The 19,259-nt window shown below is 35.3% G+C and overlaps 1 protein-coding gene across 1 annotated transcript in view; it reads left to right on the top strand.

Annotated features, from left to right (window-relative positions):
- Window positions 1–19,259, top strand: part of GRIK2 (glutamate ionotropic receptor kainate type subunit 2) — a 415,942-nt gene that overhangs the window by 136,098 nt on the left and 260,585 nt on the right. The window contains exon 4 of the mRNA XM_037392944.1: window positions 2,455–2,712. Within this exon, the coding sequence (XP_037248841.1) occupies window positions 2,455–2,712 (258 nt within the window). The remainder of the gene's footprint in view (window positions 1–2,454; window positions 2,713–19,259) is intronic.

Raw genomic sequence — 19,259 nt, forward strand, 5'->3', positions numbered from 1 at the left:
ATGATGGATTAATGCAGGTTCAGAGAGAAACTACTTTTCCCTTTCCATCTCTGCCAACAGTGAATAAATGGGCTGATCCCTAATTCTGGCCTCTTCTTCCTATTGTCTTCCTCATCTTCCAAATTCAACTGCTTCCTGACTCCAGCACACATAGTCCTGTGAAATTTAATGAGACAGTTTCTTTCCATTCCCAAGGGAGGATGTAGAGAACAGAGAAATTTGTTCCACAATCTTTAATTCTTTAAGCCTTTCATGAGACAATACGACTACTTTTAGTCCTTACTTGGGGTTTGCTTGAAGGTGTAGGCTAGCCCTAATATTATGTTGTTAATTCTTGATGGACTATAATAGCTGAAGTTAGGATGGCAACATGCCATTGATTGGATATATTGAATAGATTGTATATATTCATTGTTCCTAGTTGCATCTTGGATGAGAATGCAACTCTTTATTTGTAGCTCGTCAGGCTGTATCAAAATCTGTGTAATCTTCCAGTGCTAATAGCTTTTTGCTTCATCAGTTCACAATACAGCCAACTACATTTGTGCTGACAGGTGCTTTAGTTCAGAATCAAAGGCTAAAGGTTAACACAAAATGGTTCATTTTATTATGATGGCTCCACAGCAAAGTTTTAACAATGAGGTTTAAGCATTTGACTCATTTTGTGGTTCATGATTATGTCTATTAGTGAGCAGGCAGGCACTGCATCAAAAATAGCCTGTTTAGACCTCTTGTTAACACATACTTTTGAAGTTGAATATAGATTAAATATTAATGGATTTTTAAAGGTACTACATGAAAGAGCAACCTGAAGGCAAGACGATACTTCCAAGATACTGTTTCAGTGAAGAATAATGTAAATGGAAACAAAATATTCCTCAATACACTAGAAAAATTGGTATGCATCTGATAGATCCACTGCCATATTAAATCATGTGTGAAAGCATTGCATTATTCAAATCTCAGAAACAGGGGAAAAAAAGCCCATTGAAAAGCCATCTGGTAGCTATTGCTGTTGTTAGTGATCCCATTTACTGACATTTGCATAAAGCTTGTTGATTACTCTTAGGAAGGGCAATATTAGCATAAATGTTTTTTATATCAAGCTAGTCATTTAGGCCCTGATCTGATGCTCAGAAATGCAATGGAGATCCTGCATGTATATGAGAAGTTCATTTAAACCACCGGTGTTCTGCAGTAATAAAAAGGTGTGCCAGCACAGTTTCTGGAATGCACTTGAAAGACAGCAATATTTTCATCATGTTGAAAAGGATGTGCACAATAAAACAATTAATTTTGACTTGCTGAGAAAAGTGATGCAACAAGATGTGTTTCTAGTGCTTGTTTCCTCAGCTGTCAGGAACGTTGATGGTGGAGTAAAAATATTAATTAATCAAACCTCATACAAATAATCACATCTAGATTGCATTAGGGAGATACTTTTCATACTTCTCTTTACCAAATAGGGTGTGTTCTTAGAAGACAGAATCTGTTGATTTTCAGAACAGCATACTCACAAAGGTTATGTCTATGGCAGTGATCTAAACAGGAGCAGGGCATGGGCTGAAACACCATTCTGCAGCACTGAGTAATTCTCCTGCCTTCTTTTTGGCATGTCTCAGCTAATATCCTACAAGGTAATACTGGAGCATACTGTGGGAGACCAGAGACTGCTAATACACAGCATAGGTAGGGCCACTCTGTATTGGAAAGAGGAGACTTCAGCTGCTTGAATGCAGCAGTATCACGTCAGTGACTCTCAGGGCCAATTTTATCTACTAATATAGGTGTAGCAAAACTATTTCCAGTGTTTAAAAAGGAGCACAGATTTTTTAATTTTTTTTTTTTTTTTTTTGTTAACAGAGAGCAATTTAAGTTTCTTTTAAGGAAAATGTTGACCTTTAAAATTTTCTAGTCAACATGCCTGCTTTTCAGATTCAATGAAATTCAAATGTCCATTTCAATGGAATTAATCATTTGCCTGCTACTTAACTAGAATGTACTTAACACATAAAAATTCTGAGTAATTAAGATCTCAGTAGAAATAATGTTGATTGATTGAGGAAGAAATTACACTTGAACAGCCTAGGTTAGAATACTGTCCCTTATGGCCCTTTTCCAAATGTAAGATGCAGCTAAGCATAAATCTCTTCTCTTGTTACTGCTTTTTTAAAGATACACAATTGCTGGACTTTGTCACTTTCACTGACAGAAATGTTTATTAAACATAGCTGAGCTCTGTTTTGATGTTAAGTGTTGCTATTAATCAGCTCATAGTGAAAGCTTAGAAATGTATTCTGAAGTTGAAATCTGTGTGTTACACAAGAAGGGAGCTCTGTCAGCAATACAGTTATATCTCGTGGAGTGCCTTTTGTTTAATGTGAATTGTGCAATACCTTCTGGCACACTGCCTTCTTTCCTCTCATCATTGACAGACTTCTATCTCCTCTTCAGCCTGCGATCAGCTGTCCCTTGGGGTGGCTGCCATCTTCGGACCATCCCATAGCTCTTCAGCTAATGCTGTGCAATCCATCTGCAACGCTTTGGGTGTTCCACATATCCAGACCCGCTGGAAACATCAGGTGTCAGACAACAAGGACTCCTTCTATGTCAGCCTCTATCCAGATTTCTCTTCACTCAGCCGTGCCATCCTTGACCTTGTGCAGTTCTTCAAGTGGAAAACAGTTACTGTTGTTTATGATGACAGCACTGGTAAGGCTAAATCATTAGATTATGTACAGATGTATTCACATGTACAAAGAGAGGGAGGAGGGGTGTCACTAAGCATATTTATTAATTTAAGAAATCTTAACTAAATTACAATAATTTCTATTAGCAAGGTAGTATCTAACAAATAATATGGACTTAGCATAAGTATTCTCATAAGTATGCTTCAGTTGCCGAATTTTGTGTTTGAGCTCACAGCTGTCAATAAATCAGTCAGTTTACCCACATTTTCTGCAGTGTCTTAACAGTTGCTAACAGCTTTATCTTTTGCTTTCACTTAAAACTTAAGTTCTGAAGAAAAATATAGTAACTTGAAAGGTGTACTAGTGTGCCTGGTGAAATAGAAGACCTAAATTCTAGTGCTGTTTCTGGCATTAATTAAGTTAGAAAACAGATGCCATATTATTTGGAATTTCAGTATCTATTTTTTCAGAGAATCACAGAAGGAGCCCTGTTTTTAGCTGCTAGGAACTGAACCCAAAGGAAGTTTGGAGGCTTGTTTTGCAGATGGTTTACATGAGTTAAGAATGAACTCCCGACTTTCCAGCAGAAATATACCAGTTTGCTACCTTTATCTTACTCACCCTAAAGTTTGTTTTGCCCTTCTGTTTTGCCTTGACAGTAAAATCTTTGAAAAATGCTTTAAAAAATTAAGTTTGATTTAATGTCTATCTAGTGGCAGTCCTTGGTAAGAGGAAAAACTGACTGTAACGGAAGATACAAGGAAGGTACTTAGCCAAATGGGATATATTTAATTTTCTTGGAAATGTTGCTAACTTATTCCATGCTGGTTGAACTGTCATTGGCAAGAAAAGAGCATGGTGAGCCTCAAACCCTTCTCATGGTTCAGTGAACTGGAAGACAGTTGATATCCTTGTTACATAATGCTACTATCCTTCTAAATCTGAAATAAAAAAATAAGATCAAGAAACAATATGTTATGTGTGAGGCTACCTGCAGCGAAAACTCACTCTGCTAGATAAACAGCAGTTACAGCAGAACAGAATGCCTGCTTAGTATTTAAGTTCAAGTAAGATGTGTGTATAGCTATCAAAAGGTGAAAAGGGAACAGACATGGCAGTGCATAAAGTTATAACTGATTTTTTTTCACGCTTTTTAACAAATAACCAAGACAGTGACGTTTAGAGGCTGCCTCCCTAAAAATTTGTTGGCTGATGTCACCAAAAGCCTCAGGTAATCAAAATTCTGATTTCAAGTTTGGCCCTACAGACATAAGGCAAGAAATAGCTAGCTTGTTTATTAATGTGTTTTGATATTTTTTTTGTATTATTGTTCTCAAATAGGACAGGAAGTAAAAAAAGCCTCACATTTTGACTAAATGATGATTGAAAAAGTAATCTGTGTTCAGTGAAACACTTAAAGACTTAGGCTTACTTAAACTGGAAATATTTCACTTTGATTTAAATTGCTTGGAGACTATTTTTACAGTAAAACAGTTACCTTTTAAAACAGGTCTTTTAGTTAGAAAAGTCATATGTTTTAACATTTTGAAACTCTTTTGCTCAATATTTGCAAGTAATTTTCTCTCCTCCTACAAAAAAACAACCCCAAAATGAACATTTAATGTTTAATGAGCTCTCTAAACTCAATGTTTTCTAAAATATATATGTTGTTAACAGTCAAGCTAGCCCTGATTTCATAAAGTAGGTTTTGAAGTCAGGATGTAAGTAGAAAGAGGAATGAAGATGAAAAAGAAGTTTTTGTTGTGTTTGTTGTGATTTAAGAGGAAAAAAGAAAATAAGGAAGAAAAGAACAGTTTATTTAAAAAGCATAAAGAATCATTTCAGGAAATGTTCACTTTATGTTTCCTTCTGGAGTGGCTCGACCCTTCACATTATGATACTGGTTGTTCCTGGTCATAAAACAGCCATCCCAGCTACAGCAGATACAGAAAAAAAATCAGTTTTAAAAAGGTAATCCTCTCTCTTTTTGTGGCCTTTGCTGTAAATAAATTTAAACTCTACTTTTTTTTAAGACTGTCAGTTTCTCTTTGTTAGTAGCATCTCCTATGGGCATTTCAAAGACTTCAAAAGCAGGACACTGCTGGGAAGTCCACAGCATTGCTTGCCTTTGAAATACATATGAGAACAACTCTTAGCTATGAGAAACTAAATCTTAAAGAAGTAGAGTTTAAATCTTGTTAGAGCTTAACTGCAATCTGGTGTTTTTTGAGTCAAGGGGCAGGCAAAGACGAACCTTTTGGAAGGAAGTAGTTATTTCGCTTGAGGAAGAAACTATGTCCTGCCATAAGATAAGATAAATATTCAGTTGTGAATGTAGGGCTGAAGGTGAATATGACAGTTTCAGGTAATATTTGGAAACTGTGTTGTAAGACTCCTTGTGCCATTTAAGACTTAATTTCAAATCCATTAAAATGAAGGCAACAAAGCCAAACCCATTTATATCTGTTTCTTCCATTTGGTCAGTGATTCCTTAATGTAACTTGGATATCATTCCTCTTTCCCCCTTCTTTGTTTCTTCTTTAATCACCCAAGTTTTATTCTTCTTTATTAAAAAGTTGTTTAGGATGGTAATGCATACCTTATTTTATGATAATTTTAGTGTTGTGAATTCCCTTTATCTGAATGAACAATTCCCAAAAGTACACCCTGTCAAGACAATCATATGGTGGTACAACAGTTACAGTGATAATTCTTTTAAATTGCTAAAGTTAATATTTTTTGGGGGACAAATTTACTTTATGTATTTCTGTTATTATTTTATAAGCATGCATATAAAGGGAGATGTACTTTTATTATAGACAGGAGGAAATGGTGGAAAACATGCATAAACTATATGTGGATTCTTCTGAAGATAAATTATAGGGGTTGCCCACATCCAAAATCCTGGAATACTGTAGGTCCACTCTGAGGGAATTTTTTTTTTTAATTTATTTTAAAAAAACGTCTTTATATCTTAATTTTTAAGGCCGAGTTTTATGAAGTCTCTAAGGAATTCCTAAAGCTTTACTTCTCTAATAAAGGAAAGATACCCCACCTGCTTCAAAGCATTCTCATAACAGCTGTGTCCATATTCTTCATTCCTTCAGTACAGGATATGTCTTCTTGAGTAAACACAAATGGGAAAAGCTCTGTGGTTATCTGACACTCTCCAGTCAGTAAAAGCCCATGTTAACTCTAGTGTAATTCCCAGGAATGCACTGGAGACTGATATTTCAAGCGTACACTTCGGCTGCCTCTTGACAGCACCATGTCCAATTGTGTTCAATCCCCCAGTTATGTGACCCTGATAGCAGAGCATTTTCCTGATACTATACAAGGCACTCAGCAGAAGTATAGATGCAGCCTTCCATAGTGATTTTGTGTGCATTTCAATCCTTAGTGTGTAGCTTCCTTCAAAACATCCATATGATATGTGCAAAATAGCCACCAGCTGTATTTGATCTGGATCCAATTTGATCTGAGATTGTGTGGTATGAAGGTGATACGGAGAAAGTCAGTCCATGTTTACAGCTCAGTTTGAAATAAGAAAGTATTTTGGAATCCCAGGCTCCCTTTCCAATAATGAACATCTGCACGTCTAGAAGACTACCACAAAGAACAGCCATTACTGGGTTGTATCCCTCAGTGGCGTATTCTCCCTGTATTGTATGGGGAGGGATAGCTGTACAAGTTGCTACTGATATGAGACAAGACATAAAGAAGTTGCTTTTCATGCACTATGGGTAGCAACTAGACCATGTTCCCAACTTTCCCCAGCTTTATGATATTGAAATGGCTAAATCAGAGAAGATTAACCTATGGAGTATGGCTATGGCTCCTCACCTTAAGTCAGGACCTCAGAATACTGGGTTGTTCTGTGCTAATCAGATCTGCCTCGGGTTCAGGAGCCTGTAATGAGGCAAGCAAGATAACTTGGCGCACGAGAAAATGAAAATTACGTCATGTGGAAATAGGGACAAAGATGCTTCTAAATGGATATGATCAATAACACAGGAGAGAGCAAAGATTGGGTTGAATACAGAATAAGAAACAGTCAAGACTCTACAAAAAGGATGAAACATGAATAAACTAGAAAGGTTAATTCTATCTTGTCTTGGTAAGAAGAGGTGCAGTTTGTTACAGTGAGGATAAGGTAATAGAAAAGTAATAGAAATAAAATGAATATAATAGAAATAAAAATGAGCATAGAATGGGCAAAGGTTTTAATATTATAATAAAGCCTTTTGCCCTGGTAGTATTTTATGGAGTAGGCATTGTGACAGTAGGTAGATGAGTCTGTTCTTTCAGGGAAGAAAAAAATGTGTAAGTCCTTCTGTGAATCTGTGTTTGAATACTCCTGCACCTGACTTTTTTTGCATTAAATTATAGCTATATTCCACTTCCTTCTGTGATTTTCCCTTTATTTTAGCTTCTTTTAGCTTTTTTTTTTAAGGTCGTCCATCTGCTGTACAGACAAAAAACTGGAATGAGGCTCTAGAACACTTTTCTTGCTAGTCTGAATATAAGTATCGCTTCCTGTGATCATTCTAAATGGCAAAGTATACTCCTTTTAACTAGAATTTTCCATTAAAAAAAACCTAGCAGGATGTAATAAGATGTTGGTTAGCTTTGTTTTTTTTCTTTAAAGTAATTTATGGTCTCTTTGTTAATTAAATACCACTAAACTCTCCCTGGATACTAATTAAGTCCTTTCAGATTTACAGATTTGCTACAGTCGATTGTCTTTAAGAAAGAAAAGTGGAAAAATGGCAGTATGTTCATCAGCTGCATGTCCTAATGGTTTTAATTGGTCTCAAAACAGTAACTTAATTTCAAGTACGTATTCTAATCTCTGTGCTAAAGAAAACAGACTAGATAAATTCTAAATAAGTTTGTGAATCTCAGTCTCAGAGAATTTGAAAACAAAGAATACATGAACAGTTAGATGTCAGGGCCTTTAAATTATAGTGGCACTTGTATTGCCAACTAGTGCTTTATGCAGATCAAGTTGATATAAACAGGGTTCTGAGTTTTTTTTCTTAATTAACATTTGTTTTGGTCTTGGGTGAATGAGTATAAACACCAAAAATCTGTCGTATCTATGAACAGAAGCCAAAGTAAAAGCTGGAAAAAACCAACTTCAGAAATAAAAATGTTTTGTGTTGGTCTTCAGTATTGAACCCTGTGCTTTAATTTAAATGAAGGTAAAATAAAGATGCCATTTGCTCATATTTTTACTGTACTATACAGGTAGCATTGATTTTTAAATAAAGCTACAATTTTTTTCTTGGGACCACTGTTAAAATTCACATTATCTTATTCCCACTGTATTTAAACATTGCTGTTAATGCTCACTTTGAGTATTGTTTACAGTTATGGTCTTCACAATTTAAAAAGAATGTTAAGGTACTTGAATGTGTCCAGTGTAGAGCAACAAAACTGGTGAAAGGGCTGGAAGGCCTGATGCCTTATGAGGACAGCTGAAGACACTGAGTTTGTCTAGTTTGGAGAAAATGAGGCTGAAGAGTGACCTCAGGTCTCTCTAAGCTTCCTGAGGAGGGGATGTGGAAAGGGATATGCTGGTCTCTTCTCCCTGGTATCCAGTGATAGCATGCATGGGAATGGTTCAAAGCTGCAGCAGGGGAGGTTCAGACTTGACATCAGGAAGCATTTCTTTACTGAGAGGGTGGTCAAACACTGGAACAGGCTTCATAGAGAGGTAGTCAATGCCCCAGGCCTGTCAGTGTTTAAGAGGCATTTGAACAATGCCCTGAAGGTGCTTTAACTCTTGGTCAGCCTTGAAGGGGTCAGGCAGTTTGACTGGATGACTGTTATAGGTCCATTCCAACTGAATTATTCTATTTTATATTTCACGTATCTTATTTCCAGACATTTTATATCTTGTGGTTTATTGTACGTGTGGTTTATTTTTTCTTCTTCTTTTTTTCCCTTATAATACTAATAAAGAAATATTCACCTTTGCAGTTAATATAACTTTACAGTAAGGGGAATTAAATATCTTGGGGGTAAAATAGATGTGGTGTGATTGGAAGTGGGCAATATTACTAAAGGATTAAGGAAAAAAGCTTGTAAGTGATTCAAAGTAAATCAACTAGGGAGAAAATTTCCATTTAAGGAGAATATACATAGTGCACTTTAAAGATGAGAAAAGGTGTTTAAGTGACTTTAGAGGACAGGCAACTGAGAAGGAGAATATTAAAGGAGATGGTCTGAAAAGGCCTGCTTGTCTGTTTTTTATAAATGAATTAAGCAACATCTCAATTTATGTGGAAAGCTGTTCTTTCTAAACACATCTGTATAACTAAGGTCTATTCTTAGAATGAGGAAGAAGGAATGAAATGAGCTGAGAATGTTGCATTTGAACATTTGACAGTTGATACAATAACAGCACATTTCACCTGAGTTTAGATGCCAAGACTTCAATCTTGGTGATCTGTAATAGAAACTTACAAACTGACATGGCTGGCATGTAATACAATATATTTCAGGTTTGAAATTTTGATATAGAAGGGTAAAGTTTGTTCAAGAATAGGTGACAGGCAGAAGCAGGGAGATTTCTTAAAGATAATCTGGGTTGCTCAGTCCACAATACAGTAGGAGACATCTGCTGGGAGCAAGAGTGTAATTATTAAAAGAACGAAGGAATACTGTTACTGTGATTTGCATTGCTGTGGATCAAGATCTGAAACAAACCCCTAAAACATGAAAATTAAGTACCAAGACTTCACTACTGTTTTTAGAATAATCTAACAAAACTAACCAAAGGCAAAGTTTTAATATCAACAAATATCTCAAACTAAGTGTTTACTGGGAAAAGGAGGATAAGAGGACACAGTTCTTAGATTATTCTTAAGAAGATGTTATAATGTATATTGACTTTTTAAATACTGAAAATACTGAATAGCCATGTACGAGTTATTCTTTTGTTATTTCTGACTGAATCAATGCTTGGGAATGGAAAATAATGGTTTATTATTAGGGAAGTGCAAAATATACTGACTAGAATTCAAGAAAGTGAATGTCATTAAAACTGGAATTTCTGCAAAAAGAACTGGAGTCTAAAAAAAGAAGATTCAGATCAGTTGATGTTTTCTTAGATAATACTGAAATGTATAAAACAAAATAACTATTGTCAAGGGACCTAAGTTTTTAAACCACTTAAGAGATTTTTTTCAAAACTTTAAAATGAAGTATTCTTAAATCTGTTAATAATTACCTTTTGAGAACTCATGGTTGATAGGTGAAGTTCTAAAAGTCTAGTAAAGGTAGACAGATTTATCCCATCGTAGACATTTTTCCAAATTTTCAAGGTTTCTTAGGTTCACTCAACATCTAAATCATCCACCTATATCTAATAACTACTTTCCTAACTTGAAACCTGCTTAAAATTGGGTAGAATGAAGTGAGGTTGTAGTATGAGCTTTGGGTGGGGGTTTTTGTTTGTTTGTTTGGTTTTTTTTTTGTTTGTTTTTGTTAGACCAGTCAGCCGAATTTCTATTTCTGGAAAAGTGCTGGAAAAATTTCCTTGTAAACACTTAAAAGGTCTCAAAGTGTTGAGCAACTTTCAAGTTTGCTTTATCAAGAGCATACAATGTAAAGCTTCCTACTTTGATAAGTCAATGTACCTTGTGGGTAAGGAAAATGCAGTAGATGTGATAAATATTGAGTTAAGAAAGTCATACTGTTCAAGGTGACATTATTATATGCAAACTAGAGAAATAGGTTCCATATGCAACTGTTGTCAAATGGATGCAAGAAAGAGCAATAAGGTGCAAATAGATTGGTTATTGCTTACTGCAAAACTGAAAAGATATACTTAAAAAGTTCATTTTCTGGTATATGAAGAGTATACAAATTACATACGCAGGTGATAAGATCAGATCTTACAATACTCTAGAAAATACAATTTGTGTTAAAGTATTTGAGTAGTTACCCATTGAACTTAAGACATGGTCATTGTGGGTAAGCCAACAATGGCATTACAAGAAAGAAAGCATAACGTTTTACTCAGATGTACGACCTGGAATTTCATGTGTAGGGACTTCCCAGGTAATTCCAATTTAATCTGCAGAAGAAAAGTGTCACACCATATTACATAGCCTTTTGCAGCAGATCTCAAGAGAGATGATGGTTCTTCAGTCTGGAGGCTTGGGAAGACTAAGACCTGGCAGAAGAGATTAAGAGAGTGTTGGTTTTCTCTAGGAAAAGTGGAAAAAAAGGTCCTGCAAAAAGGAACAAGTAGACAATTCTCTATGTTAAATGGCATAGTTGGAGACACGTTTAAAATTGTAGCAGAAATTATTAAGCTGGGACCATTTAGGTTAGAAGAAAATAACAGGTATCCTTGAAAGGTTGTGGAAATGCCATCTCATGATTGTGGGGTTGGTTTCGGTTTGTTTTTAATAGCAATGTTTTCATACTTCTTTTCTTAGACAGAACAGAAAAGACAGGTGATGGTGACCTTTTAAGGTCACTGTCAGGACTGTTCTCTACTACTGATGCAGACTAATGTCTCTATCGAATGTGCAGAAATACTAAACTACTATTATGTTGCTTCATTGATAGCAATTCCTCAAATTAGATTTATATTAGATGACAGTTAAATGAAAACTATACCTGTGTGTATTTTTGTATATTTATACTGTTTTGACTAGTGCAATTTTTAGTAGCATTTATTCTGGTTTTATGAAGCGGATGTGGAATTCACAGTACTGGTTGTTCTTGAAGGGCTAGGTGGGTATCACCTCTGCAAATATATGGACTTTTATATAAATCTTATCAAAGATACTAAGTGGGATGGGATAGCTTAGCACAGAATGTTAAATAAAAATATTTTTGTGCATTTCAAATGTCTGCATTATCAATTAATAATCAGTTATTCTGTGTTATTTAATGGAATGAATGGAATGAATACCTAAAGGAGAGCTGTATTTGCCAAGGGGAACAAAGCAGACTTGAGGCTTTCCATGCATATTAACAAGAATTGCATGCAGTTCTGTTCCACGTCTGTTCAGTCACTGAGTCAGAGGTTGTAGAGCATTTTTAAAAACATGTGCACTTTTACAGAATCTTCTAATTAAGGACAATAGATTTCTAAGCCTTCCTTAATAAATTCAGATTTGGTAGAATTGAAATAATTAATTTCACTAATAATTTTGTTCTGTTTTTAGAGAATGAAGAAATATTTTCCAGACAGATTACATGTTGCGTAACATCTTTTAAGTATAAAGTGTTTCAAGTGTTGTGCACAGTAATTCCAAGTGAAAACACAATTAGTAGTTATGTGCTAAACCTAATTGTGGTATTTGATATAGCTGGTTAGATAGTTTGGTGCATTCCTTTTTTAAAAAAGTTATTGTACCTTTTGTTCAGTAAAGTTCGGAAATATTTTTTTCAGTGCTACATGAAAATACCGCTGTAAGCAGGATGTTGTGAAGTTAAAATTTCACTTTTAAACTTTTTCAATCTTTTTGCAATTTGGGAGCTAAGAATTACCCTAGCTAGCTGTCTGAAGGAAAAGAATTTAAATTCTGTTATTCTTTTTGGTAAAAGGACCTATAGCTCTTTGAGACTAATTCTATGGAGAAATTTTTTTTTTTTGAAGAAAAGTAAATGTCATCAAGGTAAAAAGAATGAATGAGTCTAGGCCACCTTTCAGGAAAACGTACCACAGGTCCCACCCTGTTTTGGCCAAGAATTGAATTTTGATTTACTGCAACAAGACACAGTATTTAACTATAAATTTAAAATAAAAATAAAATAAATCCATAAGGTATTTTATAGTATTTTTCTGTGAGCCTAAGGAATGGAAGTACAAGTAATATTGCCAGAAATTATTGCATTAACAATAAACATATTCGAAATGGTACTTTAAATTGTTTTGCTTTTGTGGGTTTGATTAACCTTAAGAATTTTAATTCTACAGAAAATTGGCTGGGGAACTTATAACCAAAGTAATTATTTCTTTCATAAAGACTGAAAAAATGTATTCACTATTTTCAAATACAAAAAAATGTGAAGGAAAACTGTTTAACTGAAAAATGAAAACATGAAAATGGAGACATAATCAGTATCGCATCTTGCATGTGTCATAAATTTAAATGAGATTTATCCAAACTTAAAACTCTTACTTCAGTATTACGTATTTTGTCCTCTGATTGGAGGAGCATTGTGAAATGCACATGAAATGGCAACATCTTTGTGAATTTCTCTGCATTAGTCTCAGCTCAAATATTCCCATCTTAGACATTTTAGCCCCAATTCTAGATTTTTCTTCTCTCTTGCACTCTTACCAAATTCTTTAGCAAAACTCTAACTTTTTTTTGTTGTGCTTACCTAGTGTAAATTCCAATTTAGAATGTTCATTTATGTTTCTTTTCCAACCAAGTCCATTTCCATTTCTAGTAGATATTATTTTTTATTTAGTTTTATATAGTTGGATACAGTAGTGATACTTCTATGGTATGGCTAGAAACTGCTAACTTATTCTACTGCTTCTCTTGTCATTGATTCTGACAGTTTTGACAAAAGCTGCTTTGTCCTTTGACTGTAGTAGATCTCTTTTTTCCCACTTCACCCTCATTAAACTGAACTGCTCATAGATGTCAGCTACTTGAGAGATGATACTTCATATTATTACAAGAATTCTGTTGAAATGCCCAGGACTGTTAATTGTCATTGCTGTCACCACCATCACACTGAATTAGATAAAACTTCCTGAAAATACTCAAAAAACATGTTCAGAAAAATGAATAATAAAAGTATTTTAAATAAGGCATATCATAATAGAGCCACATGTGTAAAAGAATGTCACATGTTGCTGGAGACTAGAAAAATATGGCAAACTAATAGAAAAGGCTTAATGTTTTCTTGATTTTCAACATTTCTTTACTTATATTGAATATTTTTTTTTCTTATATTTTCATGCACTATGTGCAGATGTAAGGGAAGGAATGGACAGTTCTATTTTTCTTATTTTCTAGCTGCTGTATGCAGCAGCTGATAAGTACTCAGGTGGTATGAAAAAATGTTTCTTCCTCTTATTATGGTGATCTTCAAGATCAAAACCTTTCCATGAACTGAAGGCCTTCTCTGAACTTCAACAGCACATTGATTTCCTCTTGTGAAACTGTGTAGGATGGGGTGGAGGTTTTTTTTTTTTCACTGCAGTGATGAAAAGCCATTATTAGAAAAGAATTGTTACTGGAAATAGGCTAAATTGGGATTGGCTGTTTGAAACTAAGTATAAAAGATGTTCACACCCGTGCTCTGATGTGCTCACTTAGCATATTTAAGGAAAACAATAAAGCTGATTGTTGCCTTGCACTTCAATTACAGCTGGTTATGCTGAAACAGCAGTAAAATGGATTTAACATTTAGATATGCTAAGACCCAAGACACAGAAAAAATTAAATGATACGCAGAGTATCAGAATAGAAATCTGACTGTCTGTGGGTTTAAACCTGGACCCCTGGTTTTTTTGGTCAGTGATTTTTAACTCTAAGGCTAGTCTTTCCTATATATGACATTTTAGTAATCTCAACTTCAATATTAATTATGAATACAATTTTAAACACTCTGCTTTCCTGTACTAAGTAAATGTTTCAAAATAGATTTTATTTTAGTCTAATTTTTTTTCTGCCTTTAGTCTAGACACTTTTAGAGCTTTCATAATAATGAGGTTTGTATTTCAAATAACATATATAAATGACATACATATCTAGTTAAAAACATAGTTCTGGGTTTTTTTGTTTGTTTTAGAAATGAGGATTTTCCTCAGATATTAGTATTACTGTGCTTTAAGTTCTCTTGAAGTACACCATTGTTTATATTGGCATCTTTTCATGGAAGGGCTGTCCAAGGAGTGAAAGAAAAGTCCCCTCAGTCTGGTGACACATACACATATCTTTTGTTGATCACTGTTGATCCTAGGTTCTCTAACAAAGTAGCCTGTCTGTTGAGCTGATGACCAAATTGACCAAAAATGGGTAAGACTGCTGGAGATAAAGCTTAAAGGTCTTGAGTCAGATCCATCCTTCCACATACAAAGTAAGGATCACTTGAAGTTTGGGGACTGGACTGTTCTCTCCTAATGTTCTCTCCGGAGGGCACTGGTTACTATGCCTCAGCATGCAGTTGAATTCAAAAGTGTGGATGTGAAGGCAAATCAGGTATCAGCTCTATAACACTGAGCCTTTGAAGCTCAGGTCAAATTTTGGAACCAAAGACATTCAAGTATGTCCCTCCTTCATATTACACTTCATCTTTGAATTAGTTTATTTTTTATAAAGGAAACTGTAAAGCCTTTAAATTGAAAATAAACATAGAAAATATTTCTGTTGTGTGCTTCTAAATACCAAGACTTGCAACTCATGCAAAACTGTTTGTCTTGACAAATATTCAGCTGTGTATGACACAGAATAGCACACACCGTAGCATGTCAGCATGAGGGCAATATTAATGTTTGGAGACTGCATCATAGCCACAATTATGAAGAGGTTTAGAGAGAGGCATTAGTACTTAGCCCTAGAAATCTTGTTTCAGAAGACAGTTAAGACAGTAAATGGATTTCTGGCATAGTTTAGAGAGAGGCATTAGTACTTAGCCCTAGAAATCTTGTTTCAGAAGACAGTTAAGACAGTAAATGGATTTCTGGCATAAGTAGCATTATTTTATGTTGAAGTTTTGCATCTGGAGCAGAAGATTTAGTTGCAGTCTAGTCCAGACCATAAGCGCTACAAGAACATGCTGATTTGGGAAAAGAAATTCCAAGAGAGAATGAGCTACCTAAACTGAAAAGTTTTCTCTGATTACTGGCATGGCTACCGTCCAAGAGATAGTTTTTGAAAAATATTTTCAGTTGAAGCTAATGTAACTTTTATTTGCCTTCTCATACGTGACCCAGAACTAGCATTTCAGTGTGTCTAAAACATTTTATTAGCAATATGCTGAAAAAAAATGTATTTCCTCAAAACATCTCTTCCCCCTCCCCCCAAAAAATCCTCAACTTGATGATCAACTGGTTTTGAAGCACTATACCTTCTTTAAGTATGTTTGTATAGCTGAAAGGCTACATGTGGGGAAAGTGAAACTTGGAATGAATTCATCAAGGTGTGGTAGAACATGTCAACACAATCTAACGGAGTTCTGATTTATAAACAGTTCTGTATCTCTGAAGAAGAGCTGGGGACAATAGGTCATTACTGTATGCTTTGATATAGAGATAAGTACATAGTTACAGGTAGCCTGACATTACAGAGCCTCTATACATCTGCACTTCTTCCCCTGGAAGGAATTTTTGTCATCCAAATAGACCTCCAGAGTTCATTTGGCAGATAGTATTATTATAATGTGACTAGTGTATCCTGGCTTGCTCTAATGAATTTAATCTTTGAATTTTCAGGTGAAGTTATTCTAAACAGAGCAGCTATATTTCTTGACAATGTGCTTGTTAAATAGAATTTACTACTGAATGCAGTTATCAGATACTTTTCCTTCTTTTTACTGATACAGTGCTATTATTTTCCTGGTAGTAATCAAGATTAACAATAGAAAAATAATTTAAGTCAACATAATATTAGGTATCTTTGAACTCTTTGTCACTTCACCACCACTTTTAATTTTTATTTATTTATTTATTTCATGCATTTTTAATATTGCAGATTACAAATGGCATAAATCTCTAACGCAGTAACATCTTTAAGATATATATATATACACATGCATACACACATAGTATTCTGATTACACTCCAATGCTTCGACTACAAGACTGAAAAATCCTGCTAAAATATTGGACTCTAAAGCTTTTGATAAGAAGGTGGATTAATTATATTTACAGTAAGGAGATAAATTTTTCTGGATTATGTATTTTAAGTCTTTTCCTCCATTAAAGACACTTCATACCATTGGTACTGTATTTAAATACGTTCATATGTAACTAGTGACAATTTTAAAGATGCTTTATGCTGCTGGAATTAGGTGAAATTATCTTAATGTAGTAAAAAATCTAATTATGAATAAATGAGAAAGGTCCCTCAAGCTGTCTTTTCCCTTCGTCTCTATTTTCTCTGTATTTTTCATAATGGTGTTTCTGTATTATGCTGTTACATCCAAACAACATGGAACAGCCCACTGTTTAAGCAGCCCTGCTAGGAAATGCATTTGATTTGTTTATTTTATTATTTTTTTTAATCCTTTCATTTGAGTAGACAACAAGGATGATAAAATTAGAGAGTTCATGGGTAATCTGCTCAAGATGGTCAATATCTGTGAATAATTTTATAGCAATGAACTGTTCCAGTTGATGTGAAGCATGCTATCAATGCTCAGTAAACTAGCATCCTCCTCCCTTCTACCCAAACCCCTTTCAAAGCCCAATACACAATGGTATTTTTCTGAGGCTTAACTAGAAAAACTGTGCAGGGGGCTATCAGGGAAGGAGAAGACTACAGAGAGGTGTGAGAGGAAACAACTTGTTGAAAATAGAGAAACTATTCTGGTAGCTTTACAAAGCAATATATTATTATTATTGAAGTTTTTGAGATTCTGAAGATAGGAGTAGCATTTAAAAGAGCATTAGTGTTCTTTTGTACAGAAAAAGGTTCATGTGTTCAGCCTATTGCAAAGTGCATTTGCTTGCATTCTTCCTGTGCAGCACAAAGGCAGCATTAATGGAAATGATAAATAGTTTGATGAGCAGGCCAGGTGGCATAGCAATGGCTTGCAAGACTGCTGAGCTGGAGACACAGGTTTTAAAACAAACTTGGGGCTCTTGCTTCCTGGACTGGTTGAAGTTGAACATGTCGAGGAGGTAATGTGATTGATCTCTTTGGAGGAAGATGCCAGCTGGAGAGCTCACAAACTGCTCCTTCAGGATTCTCCTTAAAGATGAATTGATGGCAGCTTCTGAAAAGAGTTACTCACACCGCATTCTTCCCAGCCATTCAGAGGTAAGACTCTATCACAGTGGCTGCTAAGAGAAGGAATTGAGAGTTTAAAGGGACAGGAAAAAGGTGTCCCTGGTGAAAGAAACTGCAGGAAGTACATTCCCAAAATGCAGCTATTATTTCTGTACTGTTGCAAAATAGATATTTTTTTTAGAAGCTTGTCCACATAAATGATTAGGGTTTTTTTTAATTTTTATTTTTTCCTTACACTTGGATCCTGTAATGCTAGTAAAATAAGAGGTCAGCATTTCATGAGGGCTGTACTTAATTTTATATTGTAAATCAGTTGTTTTTAAAATATTCTAGGCTGAAAGCTGTGCTTTTGTGTTGGCAAATCTCTCTTCAAGAATATGGTGAAGAAAGGACTTGTTTTGTCCTTAGCTTCATTGTTCTTGTAGTTCTCATATTATGTTCCCCCCATTCGTTGGAGGCTCTGGTACCTCTTTTTCTGATTAGCTACACACGAACTACATACGTGCCTTTTTAAAACTGCCTTGCTGATCCAGTTTCTTAGTGTGTGACAGCTCTCTGATCCTGAAACATTTCTTGTTTGGAGCTTGTCCATTTCCTTTAATATCAGACAACAGCAACAAAAGTTGCTTTGGGATTAACAGTAGCTCAGAAACTTAGTATTAACATATAACTATTCCATGCTTGTTTGATCTAAAACTACCTTGGCCCTTAGCCATTAGCCATCTGCACAGAGGGTAGAAATGGAGTCCCACAGACAAACTGGACACAATAGGAAGAAGCAGTCTTCCTTGAGTCTTGGGAATCTCATTCAACCAAATGGGACATAACAGTATTAAGAAAAAGTGGAAACTGACCAAACAAATTTTGCCAACATCTAAAAGTGAAAGCAAACAATGAACTTGTCTGACTTTACCTGATGTAGTCAGGACTGTATGTCTAAAACACTAACTAAAGTACAGCTCATCTTTTGTTACTGTAAGGCACTAGTTTTACTGTAAAAAGCCTTAAACGTATGATATCTTATAGCTGTGAAAACTTGAACTCCAACCACGTAAGGATAAGGATATAAGGATAGTGGCAGAATTTATTCATGTCTTAGGTGGATTGTCTGGTTACTTCTCAACTGTGTGATGTTTTGATCCCCTGGACCTTTTTGTGGCCATTGCACACCAGGACGTTAGGGCCTGAGGGGGGAAGCGAACGTCGGTGGCAGCAAGAGCTGAGGAGGGGTTACTGTCTGCAGCTGGACCCAGGAGCTGCAATTTACATGCAGGAGCTTGTTCCTTGGGGTTATATTTTCTCAGTGTTTAATTTTTCCTTTGGTTATAAATAATGAGCCACTGTCCAATAATCTACAAAAAGGGGGGGACAGGGACGGGGACGGGGACGATGACGACGGATGGACACGGAGGAATCCAACTGCTCAAAATAGTTGGAAAACACTGCAGGCAAACCCAATCCAGAGTCAGGTTTTTTTTTTTTTTTTGTCTTAATTACCTTTAAACACAAGCTTCCAATCTCTCATTTTGTTAGTGAGGAAAAAAGGACACCGTTACGTAACTACATACCTTTTTCCTCCTTCGGAAGAAAGGAAACACTGTATCTCCGCTGCAGGTTACACGCAGCTC

Source organism: Falco rusticolus, chromosome 6 (genome assembly GCF_015220075.1).
Source record: "Falco rusticolus isolate bFalRus1 chromosome 6, bFalRus1.pri, whole genome shotgun sequence".
In the NCBI taxonomy this organism is placed as follows: domain Eukaryota; kingdom Metazoa; phylum Chordata; class Aves; order Falconiformes; family Falconidae; genus Falco; species Falco rusticolus.